Genomic DNA, 22,546 nt, shown 5'->3' with positions numbered 1-22,546 from the left:
AAGTGACTAGTTATTGTGGGTGTCCAACTTATAGCACCCTGAAGTGGCTTGATTTTCAGAAGACAGATGCTCAGTGCTTTCTAAAAATCAGGCCCATTTTCGCTGTCTCAAGTTGGGATCTCAAAGAGTGAGGCACCCAAAATTAGTCACTTTTGAAAATGTAGGAGTCTCTCTCTCTGTGCACCTCCACATGCCCCCAAAGGTAGGCCAAATTTGGACCCAACTCCAAATATGCTGCCATAACTTTTCAAAATCATCACATTCATGTATACACTATGTGAGAGGATTTGATTGTAGCAGAAATATATCAAGTATTTCACCAAAAAATCTGAGCACCTCATCTCAGTATAGAGTCAATAACATGCACTTAGCTGATAAACTGTATAAAGGACAATCCCTCTGCCATCATTTGAGGGCTTGTACCTTTAAAGAGATTCATGGAGGAAGGTCACTCCTGAAATGTTACCCACCATTACCTGTTGAACTGTTCACCATGTTAGGTGCCATGCTGTAAGAAGGAGCTTGTGGGTTCATCAGGCCAGAGCTGTTGTTCATCGGCTGTGTGTAGGGAGAACTGGATCCCATAATACCACTCTGATTCATGCCAGGAAAACTGCCTTGCCTATGTGAAGAGAAAGCACACGCACAGGCTCTCGTTACATATCTATCTCACTGCGGGGTGTGTTATGGTTCGTCACAGCATTCATCTCTTAGCATTCATGGGTAGCCAAGGAAGAGGCAGGCAATTAGTTTTTTACCTGCATTGGGGGGCTATTAGTGTTGAATTAGTTACTGTACTAACACAAATTAGATCGAACACAAGCCTCCAAAAATGTACACACTTATTAATTTGAACTGATACAACATAACATCACAAAAGGAAGTATAGATTATTATCCGTTCCAAGGGAATAGAGTGATGGACTCAGAGGAGGGAGAAAGGAGAATTTTAAATTGGCATAAGAAAAGCAACTGGGGCAAGTTCTGTTTAAAAAATAAAGTTCTTTTGATCCTATATTAAAGCTCCTTTGTCTGTCACAAAAACCACACAAACAAAACCAAACCCAAAGAAAACTTGGTGAATGGGGGTCATTTTTAGGAAATTCACTTATTTGCTCTTATCAAAGGTGTCTTGTTTGCAGTAAGATTTCAAATCCCTGTGGTGGAGAGTGAACATTAGTTGTACATGAGAATGTATCTACTCATCCTGGGCTCTTTGAGAACTATTAATGGCCAAAATTAGCTTCAATGGCATTTTCAAATCACACCATGTGAATGTCATATATTACTGCTGCTGCTTCTTTCCCCCAAAACCAAGATCCTGCACAACAGCAGATTTTTCTCTTGTCAGTCCTGACTTTGTTCACAGGGTTATAGAATCAGTCCTTCAGTAGATGGCACCAAAAGAATGAAGGTAAAGAACCTAATTATGGATTTGATTACAGCATTGGGCACAAAACGTACACCAGGTTCCAATCCCGCAAACAGGCACTTATGTTTTTTACTGACAAAAGAAGTCTCAATGGAACTACTCAGATGCTTAAAAGTTACCCCCATTTATATACATGTTTGCATGTCTGGGATCTTAGTTTGCATAAGAAGGTGTCCTGAATGAAGCCTTGCCAAATGATACTCCTCCACACACCAGGGACCAGTAATTTTTTTTTGAAGACCTAGTAAAATATCATTATTTTTTTTTTAATCATCATCAATCTAGTAAAGGCTAGACTGAAGATTTTGTGCCTGGGCTAGCAAATTTTCATGAACAAAAGGAATTTGCTTAGTTGTGTAAACTATCAGTTTTGCAGTTCTTTACGGTAAACACAATGCCCATTCCACTAAAAAAAATAGCTCCTTTATTCCTTACATCTATACTGTAATTATGTACCATACATTGGTATACTTATGTCTGCGCACATACATATATATAAATATAAAAACATACGCACAAGTATACTTGTATATGTGTATCGTATGTGTGAAAATACAAACCCCAAATCTAAGAGTTTCTCCATTAAACATCTCATAAATTTTATTTTGTGATTTTCAAAAAATGAAATAAAAGTTACAAACCCACCTTTAGTGACCCCTTCTAGCAGAGAGAACATTTAGCTACCTTACAAGTACCTAAAATGGCATTTTATGGTGGCAGATTGCAGGTTTGGTACAAATGCTTTTTTCAGCATTATGTAATATTAAAAAAACAAAACAAAAACAAAAGAGAACAAACAAACCAATCCCAAAACATAAAAACAAACCTACAACCTCCGAATAACTTGACTAGCTTCAGTATTTTTTATTTTTTTTTGCAAAATAATGTTAGATTTCCAAGGTCTTTGACAGGAATTGATCTTTTCCTTTGGGAGTGGGGTACAGAGCATTAAAGCACCATTTGGCTTAATTTTTCCAAATACGTTGTGAATTTCTTTAAAGGAGTAGAGAATGTGTTGTCTAAATAAAGCATTTTTTAAAAATCAATTTTGTCCTTTGCTGTCACTCCTGCAAAGAGGCAAAGGATTCCTTTTGATATGAAGGAGACAACTGCCATAGAATGTCATTTCTCTGCCGTGATGATGAGCATGTGATGAGTTGTGGAGGGAATTAAAAAAAAATGCATAGTGGGGCAAATCTTCAAGGGAAAATTATGAAGGGAAATAAAGAGTAGGACCATTTGGCAACAACTTTAAAAGAGTTCAGTGTTACAATCAAGCTTTTCTTATGTAAATATTGTAACCTTTCAAAAGAAAGCACTTCTCAAAGTTTTGGCTAAAAACTGTTATATATCACAAGTATATCTGGTGGAAAAAAGCTTTTTACTCTGAATAAATGTGATCCTTGTAATTAAGGGCTACAAATACTAACAAAATGGGGAAACCCTGCATGTCTCTTTCTATGGGATAATACACAAAACATGTTCTGAAAGGTTCTTTCAAGGAGTGGGATGGGAAGGAGAGACAGGAAATAAGCTTCAGAAGCCAAGTCTCTCTCATGTCTGCCATTTGCTTTTAAAGAAACAATGCAGATTTCCAACTAGCAAGCAAACAGAAAATGCTCTTGGTTCAATAATATTATAATAGTACTACAACAATACCATATCTTTTTAATAGCATCCTTCATGCCAAATTGTTTTATTAACTATGGGGCTCCAGGAAGGTGTAAGGATCCATCTGAAATGATCTGGTTGTAGGACTGGGGGTCTTAAATTGACATACAAACTATATAATGGGATCACATCAACTACCACAGTGATCAAATGTGACAATTGCTAAGCAGTGCACAATAACACTATACAACAGGAAGTACAAAACTCTTTCCAGTTGAAACCGCAGGTGGGAATTAGGTAAACATAATGAGAGGTCTATCTTTGGCCAGGAGATCCGGAAAACTACCAAATCTTTGAAAAAGTGCCTCGGAATCTCGAATGACCATAATGACAGTAAATGGCAGAAAGAGAGGTTACTCCCTTGAGCAGTAACTGCAGCTCTTGTGTCCCTGAGGGTGCTCCACTTTAGGTGCACATGCGCCCCTATGACTTTGATCAGAGATTTTTGGTGGCAGTACCCATTGTGCCCATACATGTACCCTACATATCCTCGTGCCCCATACCAAGGCTAAACTGGGCTATGCAGGCAAACCACCTTCTGTTTCTTCTCTACCCACTATGTTGTTTGTCATGATCTTGATGGACTTGTTTTTGAGTAGGGAAAGAAAGCAGAGGCAAGCATTTCCTGACTCTCCTTAATTCCAATTCCAACAGATTGATGTGAAAGTGTAGTGCCCATTTACATTGGACTGAGTGAGAACCCATATGTGCTCTGCAACCCACGATGGAAGCGTCCAATGTTAATAGGACTGTAGAGAATTCTGGTTGAGGAGGATTCTTGCACAAAACTTTGAATGGATTCATCCACCCGATGAGTGACTGCAGGACCTGACTGGGTCCAGGTACCTGCTTGTTGACAGTGTGTTTGTTGGGTACATGAACAGTCCTAAGCTACCCCAGAGACATCGAACATACAACCTGGTGTTTTGTGTAACAAAAATGCAAGATGCCATGTGTTCCAGCAGTTTCAGACATATCCTTGCTGGAACTTGTCGGCTGAGCTGCAATCTTTGTATAAGGTTCTTTAGCACAAGGAACCCGTCGAGAGGGAGATAAGCTCTGCCCCCTATCAACTCCAGAATCAAGAGAATTTGTTGTACAGGGAGTCATGATTGATTTCTCAAGATTTACCTGCCGGCCTAGACTTCAGAATAGAGAAGATGTTTGAACTGCCAATCACACTTCCTAATATGACTGACCCTTGAGAAGCCAATCATTAAAGTAGGGAAAGACAATTATTCCTAGATGATGGCAGTAGGCATCGATGACCTCCATGATTTGAGAACATCCTTGGGGCGGATAACAGGCAAAGGGTAGGACCCGATACTGGTAATGATTGTCACTGAAAGTGAAAAGAACAAATCTTTTGTCAGAAGGATGAATCGCTACATGGAAGAAGGTATCTTTGAGGATGAGGGTCGCAAACCAGTCGCTTGATTCCAGGGAGGGAATTATAGCTGCTAGGGAGACTACCCTGAATTTCAGATGTCAGGAATCCTTATTCAATTGTCTGAGATCTAGTATTGGCCTCCAACCCCAATTTTTCTCGAGTATCAGAAAATATCTTGAATAGAACCTTTCCCCATCCAGCCATGAAAAAGGTAAATCTTCCACAGCTGATTGCATCTTCTACAGAAACCTGGACAACTGAATCCAGGAAGCTTGCCTCATTACTACTGCCGTGGAAACAGACCTGGCTTCATTGTCTGCCACATCAAATGAAGCCTACAGTGAAGTTTTTGCCAAAAACTGACCCTCCTTTACAATGTGCTTAACTGTTCTTGAAGTTCCTGTGGTAAATGGTCAATAAAAGCATTAAACTTTTCATAGTTCAGGTAGTCATATTTTGACAACAGCATCTGGTGGTTAGCTATCCTGAACTGAAGTGTTGCTGACAAACAGCTCTCATGACGAAAGAAGGTCCAGATGTTTCTGGTCCTTATTATAAAGGGTGGTTTTTTGGGTATGCTACCCACCCCTTTCATTGACTGCATCCATGACCGGAGAGTTTGGTGGTGGATGAGAAAATAAAAACCTTCTTGTCTGTCCTTGCCTCTTGTTCCTCAAAAGTCTCCTCTGGCACAAAATGGGGAGGAGGGATGGATGGTACTGGGAAATGGGGTCTTGTGTATTTCCTGTGGGACTGAGTTGAGGTCCCTCAAAACTGCCGGCAGTACATTGCCCATGTATCCCAATAAGGCCAATGAGGGAAACCATAAGGCATGGGGGGAAACTAATGCTGGGCATCCCAAGTGTTGGGAGGCAGAGATCTGGTGTCCTGCCTCTGTTGTATTTGCAAAGGGGAATAACATCTTCTGGAACAAATTGGGGATCCTTGAACAGAAAGTTCAGAGTCTGAGTCAGTATGCTCCTCCACATATTATATTAAAGGTGACAACCCCTCCTCATGGATCACCAAAGGCGGAGAAGAGGTAGGTCTCCTAGAAACATGAGCAGTCAGTGACCCAGCCAACCTTGGTACTGAGAGGCATCCAGAGGTTACAAGGAGTGGACACTCAGACTCATTCAGTACCATAAGGTGTTTCGAGTACCAGAATTCCTGCAATACCAGAAGCACAACAGAACTCAGAACTGGCACTGATAGTGCAGCAGAGGCCATTATACAAGGTGCTGATGTTGGTATCAAGGGAGTCGAGGATTCCACTGAAGCTGATCCCTTGCAGTAGCTGTCCTCAGTACTGAGCCCTTTACCACTGATGTATTGGACGCAGCTGAAATCTTAACATGCTTCATGGTATGCACGGTATTCAGAGTCTCACTAGCACTTGTCTAGAAGCCTGAGGCCCCTGGTGACCAGAACTTCTTTGATGAGGAACTTTCTTTTGTTTTGCTCCTCTTATCTCCTTCCTTATACTTGGACTAGAAAGCTCTTGACACTCGTGGTGTGCTTATCTGTACCTCAGTCAAGGAGAGTGTTGGAGACTGGGGTTTCAGTGTCATTTTCTTCTTGGAAGCTCTCCGTAGTAGCGATCTCAATGATGACAGGGCACTGACAGACATTGGGGGTTCTCTGTACCTGCGCCTAAAGCTGGTTTAAAGCTTGCTCCATTATTAATAGTCTATACTTAATTTCCCTTTTTTAATGAGATCCTCCCTTAAAAGAAAAGAAAAGGAAAGAAAGGAACATGAGAGTCTCCCAAGCAATGAATGCAGTGGAAGTACCTGTCACAAACAGGGATTGCTTACTGACAAGAGAGGCACCTTTTAAATCTTGGGGAGCCCAGCAGAAGAAAAAGTTGTTCAAGCCAATAGGAGAAAAAGAAAAACAAAAATGTATTCTTTTTAAGATAAGGGAAACAAACACCTCAACTATAAGGTATTAAACATACTACTACTAAGAACTCATTACAAGTATAAAACACTAATAAAAGGGGGAAGCAGGCACATAGGAAACAAGCACATACTAGACTTCGTCTCTGGCTGAAGGCAGTTGAGAAGGAACTGAGGGCAGTTCACCCGCACAGTCCAATATAGCCTCGGTATGGGGCACAAGGATGTGTAGGGTACATGTGTGGGCAGAAAGGGCACTGATACCAAAAATCTGCAATCAAAGGCACAGGGGCACATGTACACCTCAAGTGGAGCATCCACAGGAACACTATTCAGAGAAGAACTTCAGTTTTCACTGTAATCCAGTTCTATCCTAGCACATTGGTTCAGTAATGAAACAGAGAATCACCAAGCACCAGTTCTGTAGAACTTATGTGTTCTTTGGTGGTCTCCTATCAAAGTACTGACCAATACTGAAATATATTACATACGGAAGACTTGAGAGACCCTGATAGCTAAAACTTTATCAGAGTAAAGACTGTTTTATCCTGAGGTAAGCTGCAGTGTCCAATACACAGCTCACCAACTGTACGGCTCTATGATGGCCTGGAAGGACAGTTTCTGGTAGGGAGTAAAAAGTAGGTATTACTTCTGCCTCTAATTCTCACTTCACAGTGGTCCTCCCTTTGAGTAAAGACTGCTGACTGTGACAAACTGCATCAGTGCTATAATATGAAGTAGAGTCTATTAAAAAGAGAGCGGAGATCACCAAACTCATTTTGATTAACCTCCAGGTCACTAAACACTTATAAATATGTTACACAGCAGCTGCTAAACATATTTATATATGCTTAAGGTCATAGCATCATCTGTTGGTTGCAGGAATAAAGTCAAAAATCTTATGCTTCCTTCTGCAGTGTTTCACTAAAGTATTTGATACCTGGTTTAAGTAGTAGTTATTTGAAAATATATTTCCAATCTCTCCCTACATGCCCCCCAAACTCTTTATTTTTGCAAGGCAACATTAAAATTAATTGCTGAGATTTTTAAAAGACAGTTTTTACACATGGAGTGACATCTACTGGCGAGAACTTAACTAACCAGCTGTATACTGCTGAAGAAATCCAATGAGCCGTACATCGCATTAAGGGTGTGATCACCAAGGAAGGAACTGGTTAAAGGGAATACAAGTGATTATAAATAGGAATAACAAGAAGAAATTAAGAAAAGAAAAAAGTTAGGCAAAATGTAATGGAAAACATTCTAACCTTAAAGGGTATTTATCCTTCAAGGGAAGTGATGGAAATCCCATTCCTTTACACATTTACAAATAGACTACAAAAGGCATTAGAATATACACTGTAGGGAACTATTCTGTATTTGCAGGGGGCTGAACTAGATGACGAACCAGGTCTTTTCCATCTCTAATGTCTATGATTTTATGACACCGTAGCATACTGTTTTCTTTCCACTTTGGAGGAAAGTCATTTGGACTATTATAAAGTGACACCAATAGCTAAAAAAAACACACTTATATTCACCTTTGTTTGTTTTGTTTTAACCTACTATTGCTACAAGTAATCCCCAAGGATACTGTGATTGAACGAGATTAGGAATAAATTCTATATTTTTATTTACTTTGTGGAACTGACAGCACTTTGTGTACTGTCAGTTTCACTGTTTTGCTGATAATTGCTCTTCCTCTCTCTTGCACTAAGCATGATGACATCATTCCCATTTACTGTTCTGAGGGGAGTTCATGTTCATGCTCTTCCCCAAGCCTTCCCAGGAATGTACCGGGAACACAGAATCAGAACAGCAGAGGCGGATTAAGCTTTTGTGGGGCCCTGATCCAGAGCAAGTGGCGGCCCCTCCCCACCCCTTCCGCCTGCAGTCCCCTCTGCCCCTTGCAAGCTCTTGCCGGAGAAATGGGGTCAGGGCGCGGGGGCTTGCCCTGCTCGCCAGCAGGAGTGTTGGGTGGGCAGAGTGGGTGCCCATTTTTCCAGGGCCCCCGGGCATAGGCCCCGTTGGCCCAGTGGTAACGTCATGTACAAGTTTGGAACACTGAAAGTGTCCCCTTTTCTCAAGACTCCTGTATGGAGAAGGTAAGCAACAGGGACTGGGGGTGCCCAGGTGAACCCTCTTTCTTCACTCCCCAAGCACCTATCATGAGGCTAGGGACCAACTGAAACCTGGAGGTTTGGGAAAGACTTCTTCCTCTTTACTCAGGCCCTGCATGGAGGCGAGCGCCATGGAACCCTAGTTGGGGGATAACGGAGAAGGCAGGAGCCCCTTTTTTCAGTGGCCATTCTCTTGCAGAATGTTTCTCATTCCTTGGGGTCACTTTGCAGCCTTGGGGATAGAGCTTAGCCTCTTTATGGCCTAACCTCAATGCTGCTGCTGCAGAAAGTGGCAAGCAGGCAGGAGTGTGCACAGATGGGGGAAGGAATCACCTGAGCACTTAGTGCTGTTGTTGTGAGGCTCAATCACTCTCCCTTGCTGAGAAGGCCCATATAAACATCAGCAGGGAAGCACAAAAACTCTTACAAACGTTTTTACAAAAAACTGAGTGTAAGAAATGTGTCAACACACTATTTAAAGGGTGTGATCTCAGCTCCTAGCTGAAGTTAGTCTATTTCAAAATGTCCACATTTGCAGTGCTCTTTAACAAAGTTAGGGGTATTTCTCTTTCATTTGCAATCAATCTAAGAACGGGTTGGTACGTAACCCCTCGTCTATGTAAAGAAGAGCAACCTCAGGGTGGCCTTGGTAGCAGAGAGCTCATTTAACCATGTGTTCTGAGCTGAAGTACTGATCCTTACATTAAAAAAAGAGGGGTTGCAATGCTAGATCTGGTCATTATAACAAAGCAAAACAAGGCAATCTTATTAAAGAACAGAGATTACAGAAAATACACTGACAATACCAGGAGTCCACAGCATAATAGAGGTCACTGCTATCTGAGCAAGAATTCTGCCCCTTAAAATGAGGTGCCATTACTTAATTGGGCCTGCAATCACCAGTAGGTTAGTGGGCCATTTCAAGCTCTTATAGTGAAGCCACTTCACAGCACTGAGCTACTTTATGGAATGCTGACTGGTCTGTTGGTTTAGTACCTATTAAATGTTTCCATCTCATGTCAAGTGCTCTTTGCAGTCATCTTCCTCAGGTTGGGACAGATGACTAATTACAAAATGAATATCAGAAACACCAGGCACAATATCAGGAAATTCCAGAGGTGGGTCAGGATTAGCTATTCAGAATGATAAAAGCGGGTTAAGCTTCCCACAAGAACAAAAGTAAAACCTTACATCTCACAAGGAAACATGTCAGAGTTTGACTTTTTGCAGTGTGTGCGCGTGTGTGTGTGGATTAGGTTCTCTACACATATATTTACTCCAGGTCTTTAACCTACATTGGTTTTGCAGAGAATGCACTGTAGCTTCTCAGAGGGTAATTTGTGTAAACATTTTAAAAGGAGTATTTTTTTTAATGCTGACACATTGCTAAGGTGGCTACTTGATTACTAGCTGTGAAAATGAGTATGTTACTCTGTACTCACAAATCACAGTGTACTGACCAAATTGCCTTGCGCTTATCTGTGCTAGGTCTGCTGCATGACAATATTTCCTCTCTCTTTTAAATGTCAAAGTATGATTTGGGGGGTTGTTATTTAAACACACTGACCTGCACAATAACCAGAAGTATTTTATTTAAATCTGTCTTGAGCGGGGACTAGCCATAAACACTTATAATCTGTCATACTCTGACACCAAATGGGTTATTATAATGAGAGTAATTCAGGAGTGAGATCTACAAACACATTTTCCCTGGAGGATTTACACTCACTCACTCTCTCTTTCTCTCACACACTTTTGTTATGGATTTTCCCCCTTGCCACATTATGAGCTTCCTTGGAGAAGTGAAGCTGTAATCTGCCATCAGGGGAGGTTGTGAATTGGGAGAGAGAAAGAAAGGAAAGAAAAATAAAAAAGTAATTGCTTGCTGTGCTCTGACCAGAATCTCATCAGTGAGTAATAATTTAAACCACAACAAAATGTATGAGATCAGGATGCTGGTTACAAAAGCATTAAAATGGCATTTCAAGATAAGTATATGTGTATCTATGTGTGTGTATATATATATATATATATAAACAAATATAATGTAACACTATGTTAAAGCTTAATCTTCCCTTTTTTTTTGTTAGCTGTTACTATAAAACTCCCCAAACATGTATTTGTCCCTTCCCTTGTTTAGTGGAGAAACTCTGAGTTACAATAATAATAATAATAATTTAAAAAAAACAAACAAGAAACTTTCTGGTGTGATGGGTGCTGAGACCAAGACAAGATTTTTGATAAAATTCATTTTTCAGGAGCGGCAGGGAAAACAAAAGTGTATGCTTGAGTGGGCAAGGAGGAGCCATGGCTTTGAAATGCAGATGACAGTGAAGAAACATTATGAAATACCAATGACAAAAGCATATAGGTTAGTACCAGCGAAGATGTACTGATACCTCGTCAGTGGAATCAACCCACAACCTACAACCCAAACTAGGTTGCTCAATCACCATACATGAAAGGCAACACTGAAATGTGGAATAATTTGCTACCATCATAGGGAAAAGATAGTATCCAGCATCTCCTATCCACGTTATTATAATTCAAGGTTATATTTAGCTGTGAACCTAAAGGGAAAAGAAACCCAGCATTCAGTTCTCTATTGGCCTGATTTGGAGCTATGCTGCTCGGAACTTCAGAAAATTGTGGCCACATGTGTTTATCCATTAATTTACAGGCTATTGTCACCAAATTAGCAAATTTTTGCTGCTAAATGGTTCACCTCACTGGCCACCTACTCATTCCCATTGGGATCTAAAGCCCCGTGAATTGTAGTAGCATTACTTACATCATATCAAACTCTGAAAAAGAAAAGAAAGATGCAAATCTAATTCATGAATATTAACAGCATCACCACATAGCATTTACTTAGCTTTTTCAGCTACATACCTCTAAGCATTTGACAAAATGGGATATGTCTCTTTATCCCAGTGTTTTAGATAAGGAAAAATGAGAAGCAGAATTAAGACAGACTTTCAAAAGTGGTCTCAAATTTTGGTGCTCAGCTGTAGACACAGAAGTCCTGAATTTCAGGGCGGAGCACCCACAACTCCAATTGAAGTTAATGGGAGCAGCAGGTGCTTAACAAGTCCAAAAAGCAGGGTTGAGATTTCTAAAGCTGGAGACCCAAATTAGAGGCTACTTTTGAAAATATGGCCATAAAGAGACATACCCAAGGTAACATACTAAGACACTAACCCACAGAAACAAATCACTAATCTCCTTTGCTCCTGATCATATATGGGCATATTTAGCTAAATGCATTGTCCTTTGACTTTATAATCCTATTGGGGTATTGCAATATGGACTTGTCTACATGGTGCAGCAATGCATACTACAGGGATGTGATTTCTAAAGCACACTAATGTGTTGCACTTTAATTGATCTGCATAGATACTCCTGGTGTGTACTGAAGGTTCCCTAACCTAATGCTGTTTAAAACAGTACTATGTTAAAGCGCACTAGGGACCATTCAGTGCTCACCAGCAAGATCTACATGAACCAATGGCTGTGCAACGTATTATTAGTGTATATTATCCTACCATGTAGACCTGCATAAAGCACCGTGTGAACAATGGTCTTTTTTTTTTTTTTTAAACATGTGCCTAAATTTAGTGGAATGACTGCAGGATTTAGCCACTAATTTTTCTCTCACAATGATCTCCCAAAATATTTTTATTACACACCTTTCATCCATGTGCTTTGAGGCTTCTACTCTTTTATTTTCTAGTTTAAGAATAAACTAAATCATCTGTAGACAACTGCAACCTGTATTAGATAAACACAATATAATGCTCAGTGACAGAGAACATGGGACTGCTGAAAAGCTGATCAAGTCAAATGGTTTGTAATCACATTGAAGCTGTGCTCTCTTAATGACCCCTGGCTTCCTTACTGACAAGGTGGATTTAAACTGCAGTTCTAAAGACAGCTGCTTGTCTACTGTCCCTATGAAATATAACGTGCCAGCACTAGGAGGAGATACATTTCTTGGCACAAGTGGAGCATGCGATGGGATGAAGAGGGATTCTGTAGTCCAAACAGTAATGTCCTGAGCACAGCTGGACACAAGACAACCCAGCAAGCTCAGCTGGGCCCAACAAGCTGTCTCCAAATAGTCGTGCTTCCAGATAGGGCAAGGTGAGTACCACAATGAGTACCACACCCGCAGCTGCGCTTGCCTGCTCTCCCTTCTGCTTCCAGTCCTTGTTCCAGCTCTGCTCCTGCCTTGGCTCCCGCCTGTTTCAGCCTAACCCTTGCCTCTCTGCCCTGTCCCGACCTCTGGCTTGGGTTCTCAACCCTGACTTTGGCTTACTCTTCAGCTTGGTGTTCCTGATCTTGACTTCTGATTTTTTTGGGTTGGCACCTGAATCCTGGCTCTATGCTTGCCATTGCTCCGAACTGCCACTTCAACCACCAGGCAAGATCCTGCTCCACCCACTTTCAAGTGAACTGGTTTGTTGGAAAAACCAACTTGTCTTGTACAGTATGGGAATGCAAGGAGTCAGTCAAGCTGAACAGAAAGCCAAGAGGCTAGTTTAGTCTGGTTTGACTTGAAACCAAAATTAGGAGTGACTCATATGACTCGCTCATTGTGTACCTTCTATTTTTGTGTATTTTATAAATAGCATTATTAAAAAGGCAGAATGCCCTGTGAACTCCAATTCCAGAATGAATTACTTGAAAGCAGGTGAGAATCTGTTCTTGGTGCAGTAACAGCCATAAGGTCACCAATGTGTGGCACTAAAAATATAAACGAAGGGAAACAGACATGGAATTTTTCATACTTCCCTATGTGCAATTGCTGAAGAACTGATCCAATTTCCCCAGACATATTACTACCACTAAAAGAATCCAGGATCCTCAACTTCCTCTGCCACTTTGATCTTGCACTGTGATTCTCACACTTCCCTGCACCAAGATTTTATGATGGCTCAGTCACATTTTTGCATCACTTTTGAGCACTGCCTAGCTCTACTGAGATCACTATGCTGGCAACTTACTAAAATCCTGATCACTTAATGGCAGCACTTCAAAGTTCAGGATTTTCAGAGTAAATTTCATTTGTCTTCCAATACACTGAACACAACAGAGCAGGGTGCAGCAATATGGCAAGGGAGAGCAATTCAAGACAGCAGGTCCTGAAAAGGGATTTCCAGAGGGGCAGGTTTTCCATAGCATTCTTGTCCAATAGATAGCCTGGAGCTATTTAATTTTTACCAATAATAAAATAATATTTATAATAATATAATTATCAGCCTTGGGATTGCTGCATTCAGATATTCTCTTGCTAGTGACATGGTGCACATGTCAATACAAATCCCCAGCAGGCTCTTCCTGCATCTTTTGCTGAAAAGACACCAAAAACTCACTGAAGTCAGAGGAACAGTTTGACAGTTTCAGTGCATCTGCTATCATCATTACACAGAGACACATCTACAGCTGTAGAGGAGAGAAGCTGGGTAGCTCTCTCATAACATACGAAATGTAACCCCATATACTTCAGGATTTGCTGTATTTATGTATTTATTATTAATATTTAACTTATATTAGCAGCTAGCAGGCTAATAAAAATTTATGCTCCACCATTCTACATAGGAAGAGAGTCCATGCTGCAGAAGGTTCATAGTTTAAGAGAAAGGCATTATTTTCTTTTAATCTCCCCTGAACATCCTTGGTCAACCCCGATAACAAAATATAAGACCCTTCCTTCTTTCTCTCTGCTGTACGAGTCGCACATTGCCTGTGTCAGGTCACAAGGAAACTTGGTCATTCTTTCACTTTTTCCATTCTGCCCACTAGGAATAAGGGACTCTTCACCCAGTTTTGATTCCCATGGTCTCAATCTACATCACACACATTTTCTTTCTGTTCTTCAGTGAAGTTAATGATGCAAAGCATTAGTTTCTCTGGCCAACAGACTGATCCTATCTACGAAAGCTTGTTATCTGGCTCTTGAAATACTCCTGATCACTCAAAAACGGTGTTCAAAATGACATTTCCCTTTCTCCTGAGGAGGCCAAGCTCTGTGATTGTCCTAGAAAAGCAATCAATGAAGCGCTGTATTCTTAGTATTCCATCGATAAAGATAATATCTCTCCATTAAAAGCAAAAGTTAATTTGTGTTTCCCATTAAATCCAGTTCAGAGGCAGCAGGTTCCTAAGCTAGACAGATTCCTATACTGCAAATCTGTTTCAACAGAACTATAATTCCAATAGAGGGAATCATCTTTTCTAAATAACTAAAGGGACTAAGCCAAAATTGGAAGTGAGACAGTAATCAAATCAAAATATCTTTGAGATTTTTGAAAATTCAGAGCCACTATCAGAGAATCAATCACCCCTTCCCTGACCAATATACCCTTGCTCTCACAATTTAAAAATGAAAAGGAGTACTTGTGGCACCTTAGAGACTAACAAATTTATTAGAGCATAAGCTTTCGTGAGCTACAGCTCACTTCATCGGATGCATTCACGAAAGCTTATGCTCTAATAAATTTGTTAGTCTCTAAGGTGCCACAAGTACTCCCTTTCTTTTTGCGAATACAGACTAACACGGCTGCTACTCTGAAATTTAAAAATGGTTACTTTCAAAGGAGGGAAGGACTGTTTATTCCTGAGGTCTGTGGCTGATCTCTAATAGCATGAACATCATACAGCAGTCCATTTGATGGATGAGTAACAAAAAACAGGCTCCCTAAATCATTGGTTCCATGTTCCTGTGTGGGATCTATAGTCTGTTGACACCCAGGACTCCAGAATGATGGATTTGCTTTTCAGTAAAACAAAATTCCAGATAAAAATGTATTCCCCTCATTCCAGTACACAAATAATTTTGTTCAGTGTGAAGTTTCTGCTGTCCTGACACATTTTTATCTGCAATTTGAGATGATTTACAATATATATATCTTTATAAAAATCACAAAAGAGACACTTCCTGCCTCTCTTTAGTTTAACAAGTATACCAGCTAAATTATACTCTACCCCTCTGAAAAATTTCTTACTTCAAGAAAAACTTGTATACGGTTCTGCTCCCAAATGCAAAACATGAGCAAAGGAAGTTCACTTGAAGGGGGGAAAAAAGAAAAAAAAATAGCCAGCTGGAAGTAAATGACTGTTTTTGGTGGAGGAGGAGGGGCAAGGGTCTTTAAAGAAAAATCCATCAACCTTGGTTTCGCAGCTCAGCTAGAAAGTACAATTACAACTATCATTAATATCTTTCCTTTGATCCCAAAGTCACTTAGAAACTTTGTATATACAGAAATCACTTCACCAAAACACTGAAATGCAGCCAACAGCAGATGTTTAACAGTTCACAGGAACACCACACAACTGTTTAGGCCAAGAAGCAAATACCATATCATCCAATTGAGACTGTAGGGGGATTTTTTTGGAAGCAGAATGCAGTCTCCCTGACTGAAATTTATTGCTTGGGTATCCAAGCAGTAATAATAGAAGGCAAGGTGGGGCTCATTTTGACTAGATTTGTTAAGGCTCCTCTAGGAAATCAAAAGTCTGGGAGTCTTTGAAGGGGCAGGGGACGAAACACCTTGAGGTTTTAGAGTTGTGGATATTCTGAAATTCAATAAGACTAGCTACTTTGCATCTTTCCTCTTACACAATAATTGTATATTCATGTTATATTGGCTTGAAAAGATTAGATTTCTATCAGTAAATGTCGGTAAACATCGATCTCACTGCTCACGCACAAATCGATGAAAAAATATTCCAACAATAATAGATTACTGATAATAATTATAGATGGGTAAAGTAAGGAAAATCCTGCTTGAGAACTCAGAGTTTGATGTAAAACTATTTACTTTGTATATTTTCAGGTGATGTTGACAATTTGTGTGTTAACCATTATAAAGCTTTAACCTTTTGCTCCTCAGTGTCCACTATCATGAAATATCACGTCTGACCCCCCACAATTTCCCACAACTGTGAAAATTTAAATAGATTAAAATAGGAAAAAATACTTTTGTGTAACTGAAAATTTAAATCAATAAAAAATTAAAAAATGCTTAAAAATAAACATGGATATTATCCATTGAAATGATAAAAAAGGAAAAATTGAATTCTGCCAGAGAGAAGACTGGGCAGAAGGATGCTTTCTATAATAGGATCCTATTTCAAAGGCAATATGTGAAATGCCCCCAGTGCTGGCTCCAATTACAGCTACTAGTTGCTGTCTTAGCTTAGTTTACTTTGGGGATTTCACAGCTGCCAGCCTTACATCTAAAAATGGCCTGGTTTGAATACGCATAGAAACTTGAATGAGTACTTAACCTCCCTGAACTCCACAACACTTCCCAGGAGAGAAAAACAGCACCTCCAAGTTCAGGGGGAAGACAGTACACAATAGGAAACCCTACACCTTACCCCAGGAATAATAAAAAGAGGTTTTATTGCAGCACTTTAAACCTTTGTGCGATGTAAGCACTACATGTCACAAGTATGCTTTTTAAAATCATGATTATAATTGTAAACCCAAATTCCAAGATCAAAAGGGTTAAACTGGCAGACAATGTAGTTACAAAATTCCTCTCTTTGCATATCTGAAACCATTATGGCAAAACTCACTGTATCTAGGACTTAAAATGTTGAGAAGATTATATATTTTTTGTAATTTAGATTTTTTTTAAAGTGTATTCTTCTTCCTCTCCTTCCCATTTTTTCCCTTTTGACACTTTAATGCATCACGTCCATTACTATATTTCCTCACCAGTGGCTTCTAGTCCATCAGTAGTATTGTATTATCCAGGCGGTAGAGAAAATAATATGGAAAAAGTGCTTTGCTGGCACCAACAACACGAAATATGAATTATAAATACACCACACTGGAGAAATGCTGATGGAAGGTTTGTGTGTGTCAAATATATATGCAGAGATATACACATACTGTATACTAAATACACAGAGGAGAAGAAGTTACTCACCTTGTGCAGTAACGATGGTTCTTCAAGATGTGTCCCCCTATGGGTGCTCCACTGTAGGTGTGTCTGCGTCCCTGTGCTGCTGATTGGAGAACTTTCTAAGCAGAGTCCATTCAGCCCGTATATGCTCTGTTCCTCGCCAGTCACAAGGCTAGCCAGCATGTGTGGGTGAACCCTCTTTGGTTCCTTCTCTACGGCAGAGTCATTGACAAGAACTCCAAAGTAGAGGGGAGGTGGGCGGGTTGTGGAGCACCCATCGGGGGACGCATCTCAAAGAACCATTGTTACTGCACAAGGTAAGTGGCTCCCGAGCAGTGCCCATCACTGGAGGCTGAGACATTGGCATCGAGTCCGTTACAGATGATAGTACAGTGGCACCGAAATTGATGTCTGCAGCCAAGTCTCCCAGGACAGTACAGTGTGCTGCAAAGTTATGTGCAGATGCCCATGGAGCCGCCCTGCAGATTTCTGGTACAGGGATGCCCTTGGAGAAGGCGATGGAAGTGGAGACTGATCTTGTAGAGCGCTGGCATATTGAAGACGGGGATGCTACATTACACATCTAATAACAGAGCTGATACAGTTTGAGACCCATTTGGAGAGTCACTGAGCTGAAATCACTGTATCTTTTGACCTATCTGCAACAAAGAGGAAGTCTCAGAGATTTTCTCAAAGCTCTTGTCCTGTCTAAATAGAAGCTTAAGGCTCTCCTCACATCCAGTGTATGAAGGATGGCATCCCTATTATTCTGATGACTTTGGGATAAAAGATTGGAAGCTGAATAAGCTAATTTATATGGAATGCGGAAGTCACCTTGGGAGTGAATTTCAGATGTGGTCTAAGAGTGACTTTGATGGGGAAGAACACAGTGAAGGGGGGAAATCAGAGCCACTATCTCCCCTATCCTTCTTGCTGAGGTGATGGCGATCAGGAACACCATCTTCATGGAAAGGTGTGTTAAAGAACAAGCGGCTATGGCTTCACATGCAATCTAGTCCATCCTTTTAACACTAGGTTAAGATCCCACTGAGGAGTGGGAAGTCTGGGTCGACGAAAGAAGTACACTATGCCCTTGAGGAACCTCTTCATAGTCGGATGGGAGAAGATTGAGTATCCTTCTACTGACTAGTGGAAGGCTGCAGTTGCTGCTAGGTGAGCCTTTAACGAGCTAATAGAAAGACCTGATTTCTTGAGAATCAACAGGTAGTCCAGGACTCCTGGTAGGGTGGCTGCATTTGGGGTGACGCCTGTAAGCTGACACCAGATTTGAAATCTTTTCTACTTTTGTAGAGTAGCCCCTTTCCTACAGTGTCATAGCACCTCTTGTACCTCCTCAGAGCAAGCTGTCGCTATGTGCTGGAACCATGAAGAAGCCAGGCTCTGAGTCCTGGTCACAGAATCCGCAGGTTGGGATGGAGAGTGTGTCTCTCGTTCAGCAATCGCAGGTAGGGAGTGATAGGAACAGTCATCGGTGGACATAGTGCCAGTTGTGACAGGTAAGGGTACCACGTCTGTCTGGGCCAGGTGGGAGCAATCAGTACGATGTTTGCTTTTTCTCTTTTCAGGGAATGGGGGAAAGGCATAAAGACGACTCTGGTCCCATGGAAGGAGGAGAGTGTCTCGCGTGGAGTATCGCCCGATCCCCACTCTGGAGCAGTAATATGGACATTTCTTGTTCTAGTAAGTAGTGAACAGGTCTATTGTTGATATCCACCATTGTAGGAAAATGTCATGGAGGATAACCATATCTATTTTGCATTTGTGGTCATGTCGGAATTTGCGGCTTAGACTGTCTGTATCATGTTGCATACTCCCAGTAGGTAGGTTGCTGATATGATGTCATTGTGGAAAATGTACCAGTTCCATAGCTTTAGTGCTTCCATGGACATGGAAGGTGATCTGACTCCGCCTTGTCAGTTTATGTAATACACGCAGGCCACATTATCTGTCATGACATTTGTGTGTGTGTTTTGATCAACAGGAAGAAAAGGGCACACTCATTTTTGACTGCTCTGAGTTTGAGCAGGTTGATGTGAAGGCATGTTTTGGATGGAGACCATCTGCCCTGCACTGTGAGATCACTGAGATGTGTGCTTGTAGTGTGGCGGCTGCCCCACTCCAAGGTAAAAGGAGTTAAGAGCAGCTGAGGGAGGCTGGTGGTAGTTGGCCCCAGATGTGGCTGGCTTAATCAGGCCACAGCTGGCCCTGATAAAAGGACTGTGGGGCCAGGAGACAGAGGAGTCTCGCTCTAGCCCTGGAGTGGGAAGGGCTAGCTGCCTGGGAGCAAGGTATCTGAAGCAGAGCAGTGCTGGGGAAGGGCAAAGGCAGCTGGGGGGCTCCAGCCTGGTAAACCCCCAGGCTGCAGGCCTTGTTGAAGGCCTACGAAAGGTACTGGGGCTGCAGAGGGGAAGTCCAGGGATAGGCAAAGGCAGCAGACCCTACCCCCTTGCCAATGATGAGTGGCCATTATAAACTGCAGCCTGCCCCAGGGAAAGGGGGCTAGATGATGACTGGCAGGAGACACTGAGGCAAGGCGGGCTTAGAGGGTTGGGGGTTCCCCTGGGAGGGGAGACCCAGAGTGTGGGGGTATTGCTGGGGCAGAACCCCGAGATAAATGGCACCGGGGTCCGGGAGTGACACGGGGCCTGTGGCAGGCAAGACACCGGCCAGCAGAAGGCACCGCAGCAGTGAGTCTGCGATCTGCTACAGTGCTCCATCCTATGAGGAATGCATAGGTGGTCAGGAGTAATGAAGGGGAAGGTTGAACAAATGGGATTCCCATACAGACGTCATCTTGGTTCTTCCACCAGTATAAGGATTGTTTGATCTAGTGGGCATCAATAGTAGTTTGTTTATTTTGTCTCTGTTTGGCCTGTAAACCGAACCGAACCACACTTGGAGGGATCTCATGCAGAGTCTGGCATGAGTTATAACTTATATGCCTGATGCCATATGCCCCAGAAGCTGGTGGCAGCATCTGGCTGATATCTGAGGGCTGGATTGCACCGTCTCTAACAGTGTGGCGAGCCTGAGAAATCTGTGATGTGGAAGGAGCCCCTTCACCTGGATGGAGTCGAGGTAGACTCCTATGAATTCCAGCCTCTGTATTGGTGTTAACATCAATTTTTGTGCGTTGATTTGTAGGGCCAGATACAGGAACAGGTTCAGTGTGATCTGAATGATTCGCTGGGCTTTTGTGAAGGAACATGCCCTGAGAAGGCAGTCGTCCAGGTAAGATAAATCATGATGCCTTGAGAGTGTAAGAGGGATGCTACTACCCGAGAGGACCTTGGAGAATATCCTGGGGACTGATGAAAAGCCAAAAAGGGAGTACTCTGTACTGGTAGTGGTCTTGGCCTAGTGTGAACCTGAGGTAACATCTGTGACTCGGTAAAATCGAAACGTGGAAGTACACATCTTGGAGGTCGAGTGTTGAGAACCAACCTCTTTTCTCTAATGCTGGAATAACTGTTGACAGAGTAACCATTGTGAACTTCAGTGCCTGGATTTGTTGAGCGGTCTTGACATGTAGTATGGATCTTCTTTGATACCAAAAAGTAGTGACAGCAGAAGCCTTTGCCTTTTAGATGTGTTGGCACTGGCTCTATGGCTTCTATGCTGAGGAGATGGTTTATCTCCTGATGTAGCAGGCTTTTGTGAGAAGAATCCCTGAAGAGGGATAGGGAAGGGTGTTTGTCCCTTGCACACGTAGTGTGACCAGGGACAGCTGCTGGTGAGCCTGGTGCCTGCCGCAGTGGGCAGGGATGGAGTCGCTACAGCCATGCTGGAGGAGCTGCCTAGGCTGGGCACTGGGCTGCTGCTTTTGCCACTGTGGTTCCTGCCCCGGTTGTTGGTCATGGCCCTCCTGGTCTTGCTTGTTGTCGCTAGACCCCACAGCTCTGTGGATATCCACTTTATATTCGTGGATACCCACATCCATGGATATAAATTGTGTATCCACGTAGGGCTCTACAGGCATGCCCAACCAGGCCAAATAAGCTCCTCAGATAAAATGGGGGAGAAGAAAAATGTAAACCTCTGGCAGCTAGCTAACTAATTCCATACTAACAACAACTTTAACTAGAAACACCTAAACTAACTAAACAACTACAAACCACGCTGAGGAACACAAGAGGCAGACATGCTAGAACTCCAACTCAGGCTGAGGTGGTTAGAGAAGGAACTGAAGGTGGTTTGCCTGCCCAGCCCTATATACCATTGCAGAGACGGATGAAGCTGTACAGAGTGCAAGTGCGGGCCAAGCAGACATTGCTAACAGAAAATCTCCAATCCAGGGCTCAAGAGGTGTATGTGCACCTGAAATGAAGCACCCATAGGGACACTACTCAAAGAAGAAAAATGCCTTGTAGTGATAGTCTCAAAGAGCTCAATCAATTTAGCTTAAAAAAGAGAAGGCGAAAAGATTAACTTGGTTGCAGTCTATAAGAACCTACATGGGGAACAAATATTTAACAATGGGCTAGTCAATCTAGCAGAGAAAGATATAACATGATCCAATGGCTGGAAGTTGAAGCTAGACAAATTCAGACTGGAAATAAGGCACAAATATTTAGCAGTGAGAGTAATTAACCACTGGAACAACCAACGGTCATAGTGGACTCTCCAACACTGGCAATTTTAAAATCATAAAATTACTTGCACCATTTACAAGTAAAATTAAGCACAGACTTGTTGTGACTGCAAGCCCTGAAAACTCAGCCTGGGACTTGAGATTTAATCTGGTCTCTTTCCTTCTTCTGCATCATCAGCAAAGAGCCTGCAGGCAACATTAAGCCGTCTGTTATATCTGTGTAACTCCACTGTGTCCAATTCATGCTGTTGGTGACCCCTAGGCAGCTTTGGAGTAGAACCACATTTTAAAGCGTGTAGAGGGCATATCAACCCAATGTAAGACCACGTATTGCCTTACTGCTGTGGCACTTCTGGTCTCTGTTGGGATGATCAAAGAAACCGTATCACTTTAGTTTCCTATGTAACTCTTAAAATAAAACATCTGCCTTATGTCCTGTGGACACCAGCTGGGGTGATGGAAAGGAGGAAATTAACCAGCTCTCTCTTAGTATATGTATAAAC

General features: G+C 41.9%; 1 protein-coding gene across 24 annotated transcripts in view; it reads right to left on the bottom strand.

Moving 5' to 3' along the window:
* The window catches only part of ARID1B (AT-rich interaction domain 1B), a 409,836-nt gene that overhangs the window by 53,496 nt on the left and 333,794 nt on the right, over positions 1-22,546 (bottom strand). For 16 of the 24 annotated variants that reach the window (XM_038394489.2, XM_038394491.2, XM_038394480.2 and 13 more), the window contains one exon: positions 477-622. In XM_038394489.2, coding sequence (XP_038250417.1) covers positions 477-622 — 146 coding nt within the window. Of the gene's footprint in view, positions 1-470; positions 623-22,546 lie in introns of all 24 variants that reach the window. The other 8 variants (XM_038394479.2, XM_038394481.2, XM_038394482.2 and 5 more) reach the window with 1 other exon arrangement.

This window comes from Dermochelys coriacea, chromosome 3, assembly GCF_009764565.3.
Source record: "Dermochelys coriacea isolate rDerCor1 chromosome 3, rDerCor1.pri.v4, whole genome shotgun sequence".
NCBI lineage: Eukaryota > Metazoa > Chordata > Testudines > Dermochelyidae > Dermochelys > Dermochelys coriacea.
The sequence above is the reverse complement of the archived record's forward strand: the minus strand, read 5'-3'. Positions and strand labels throughout refer to the sequence as shown.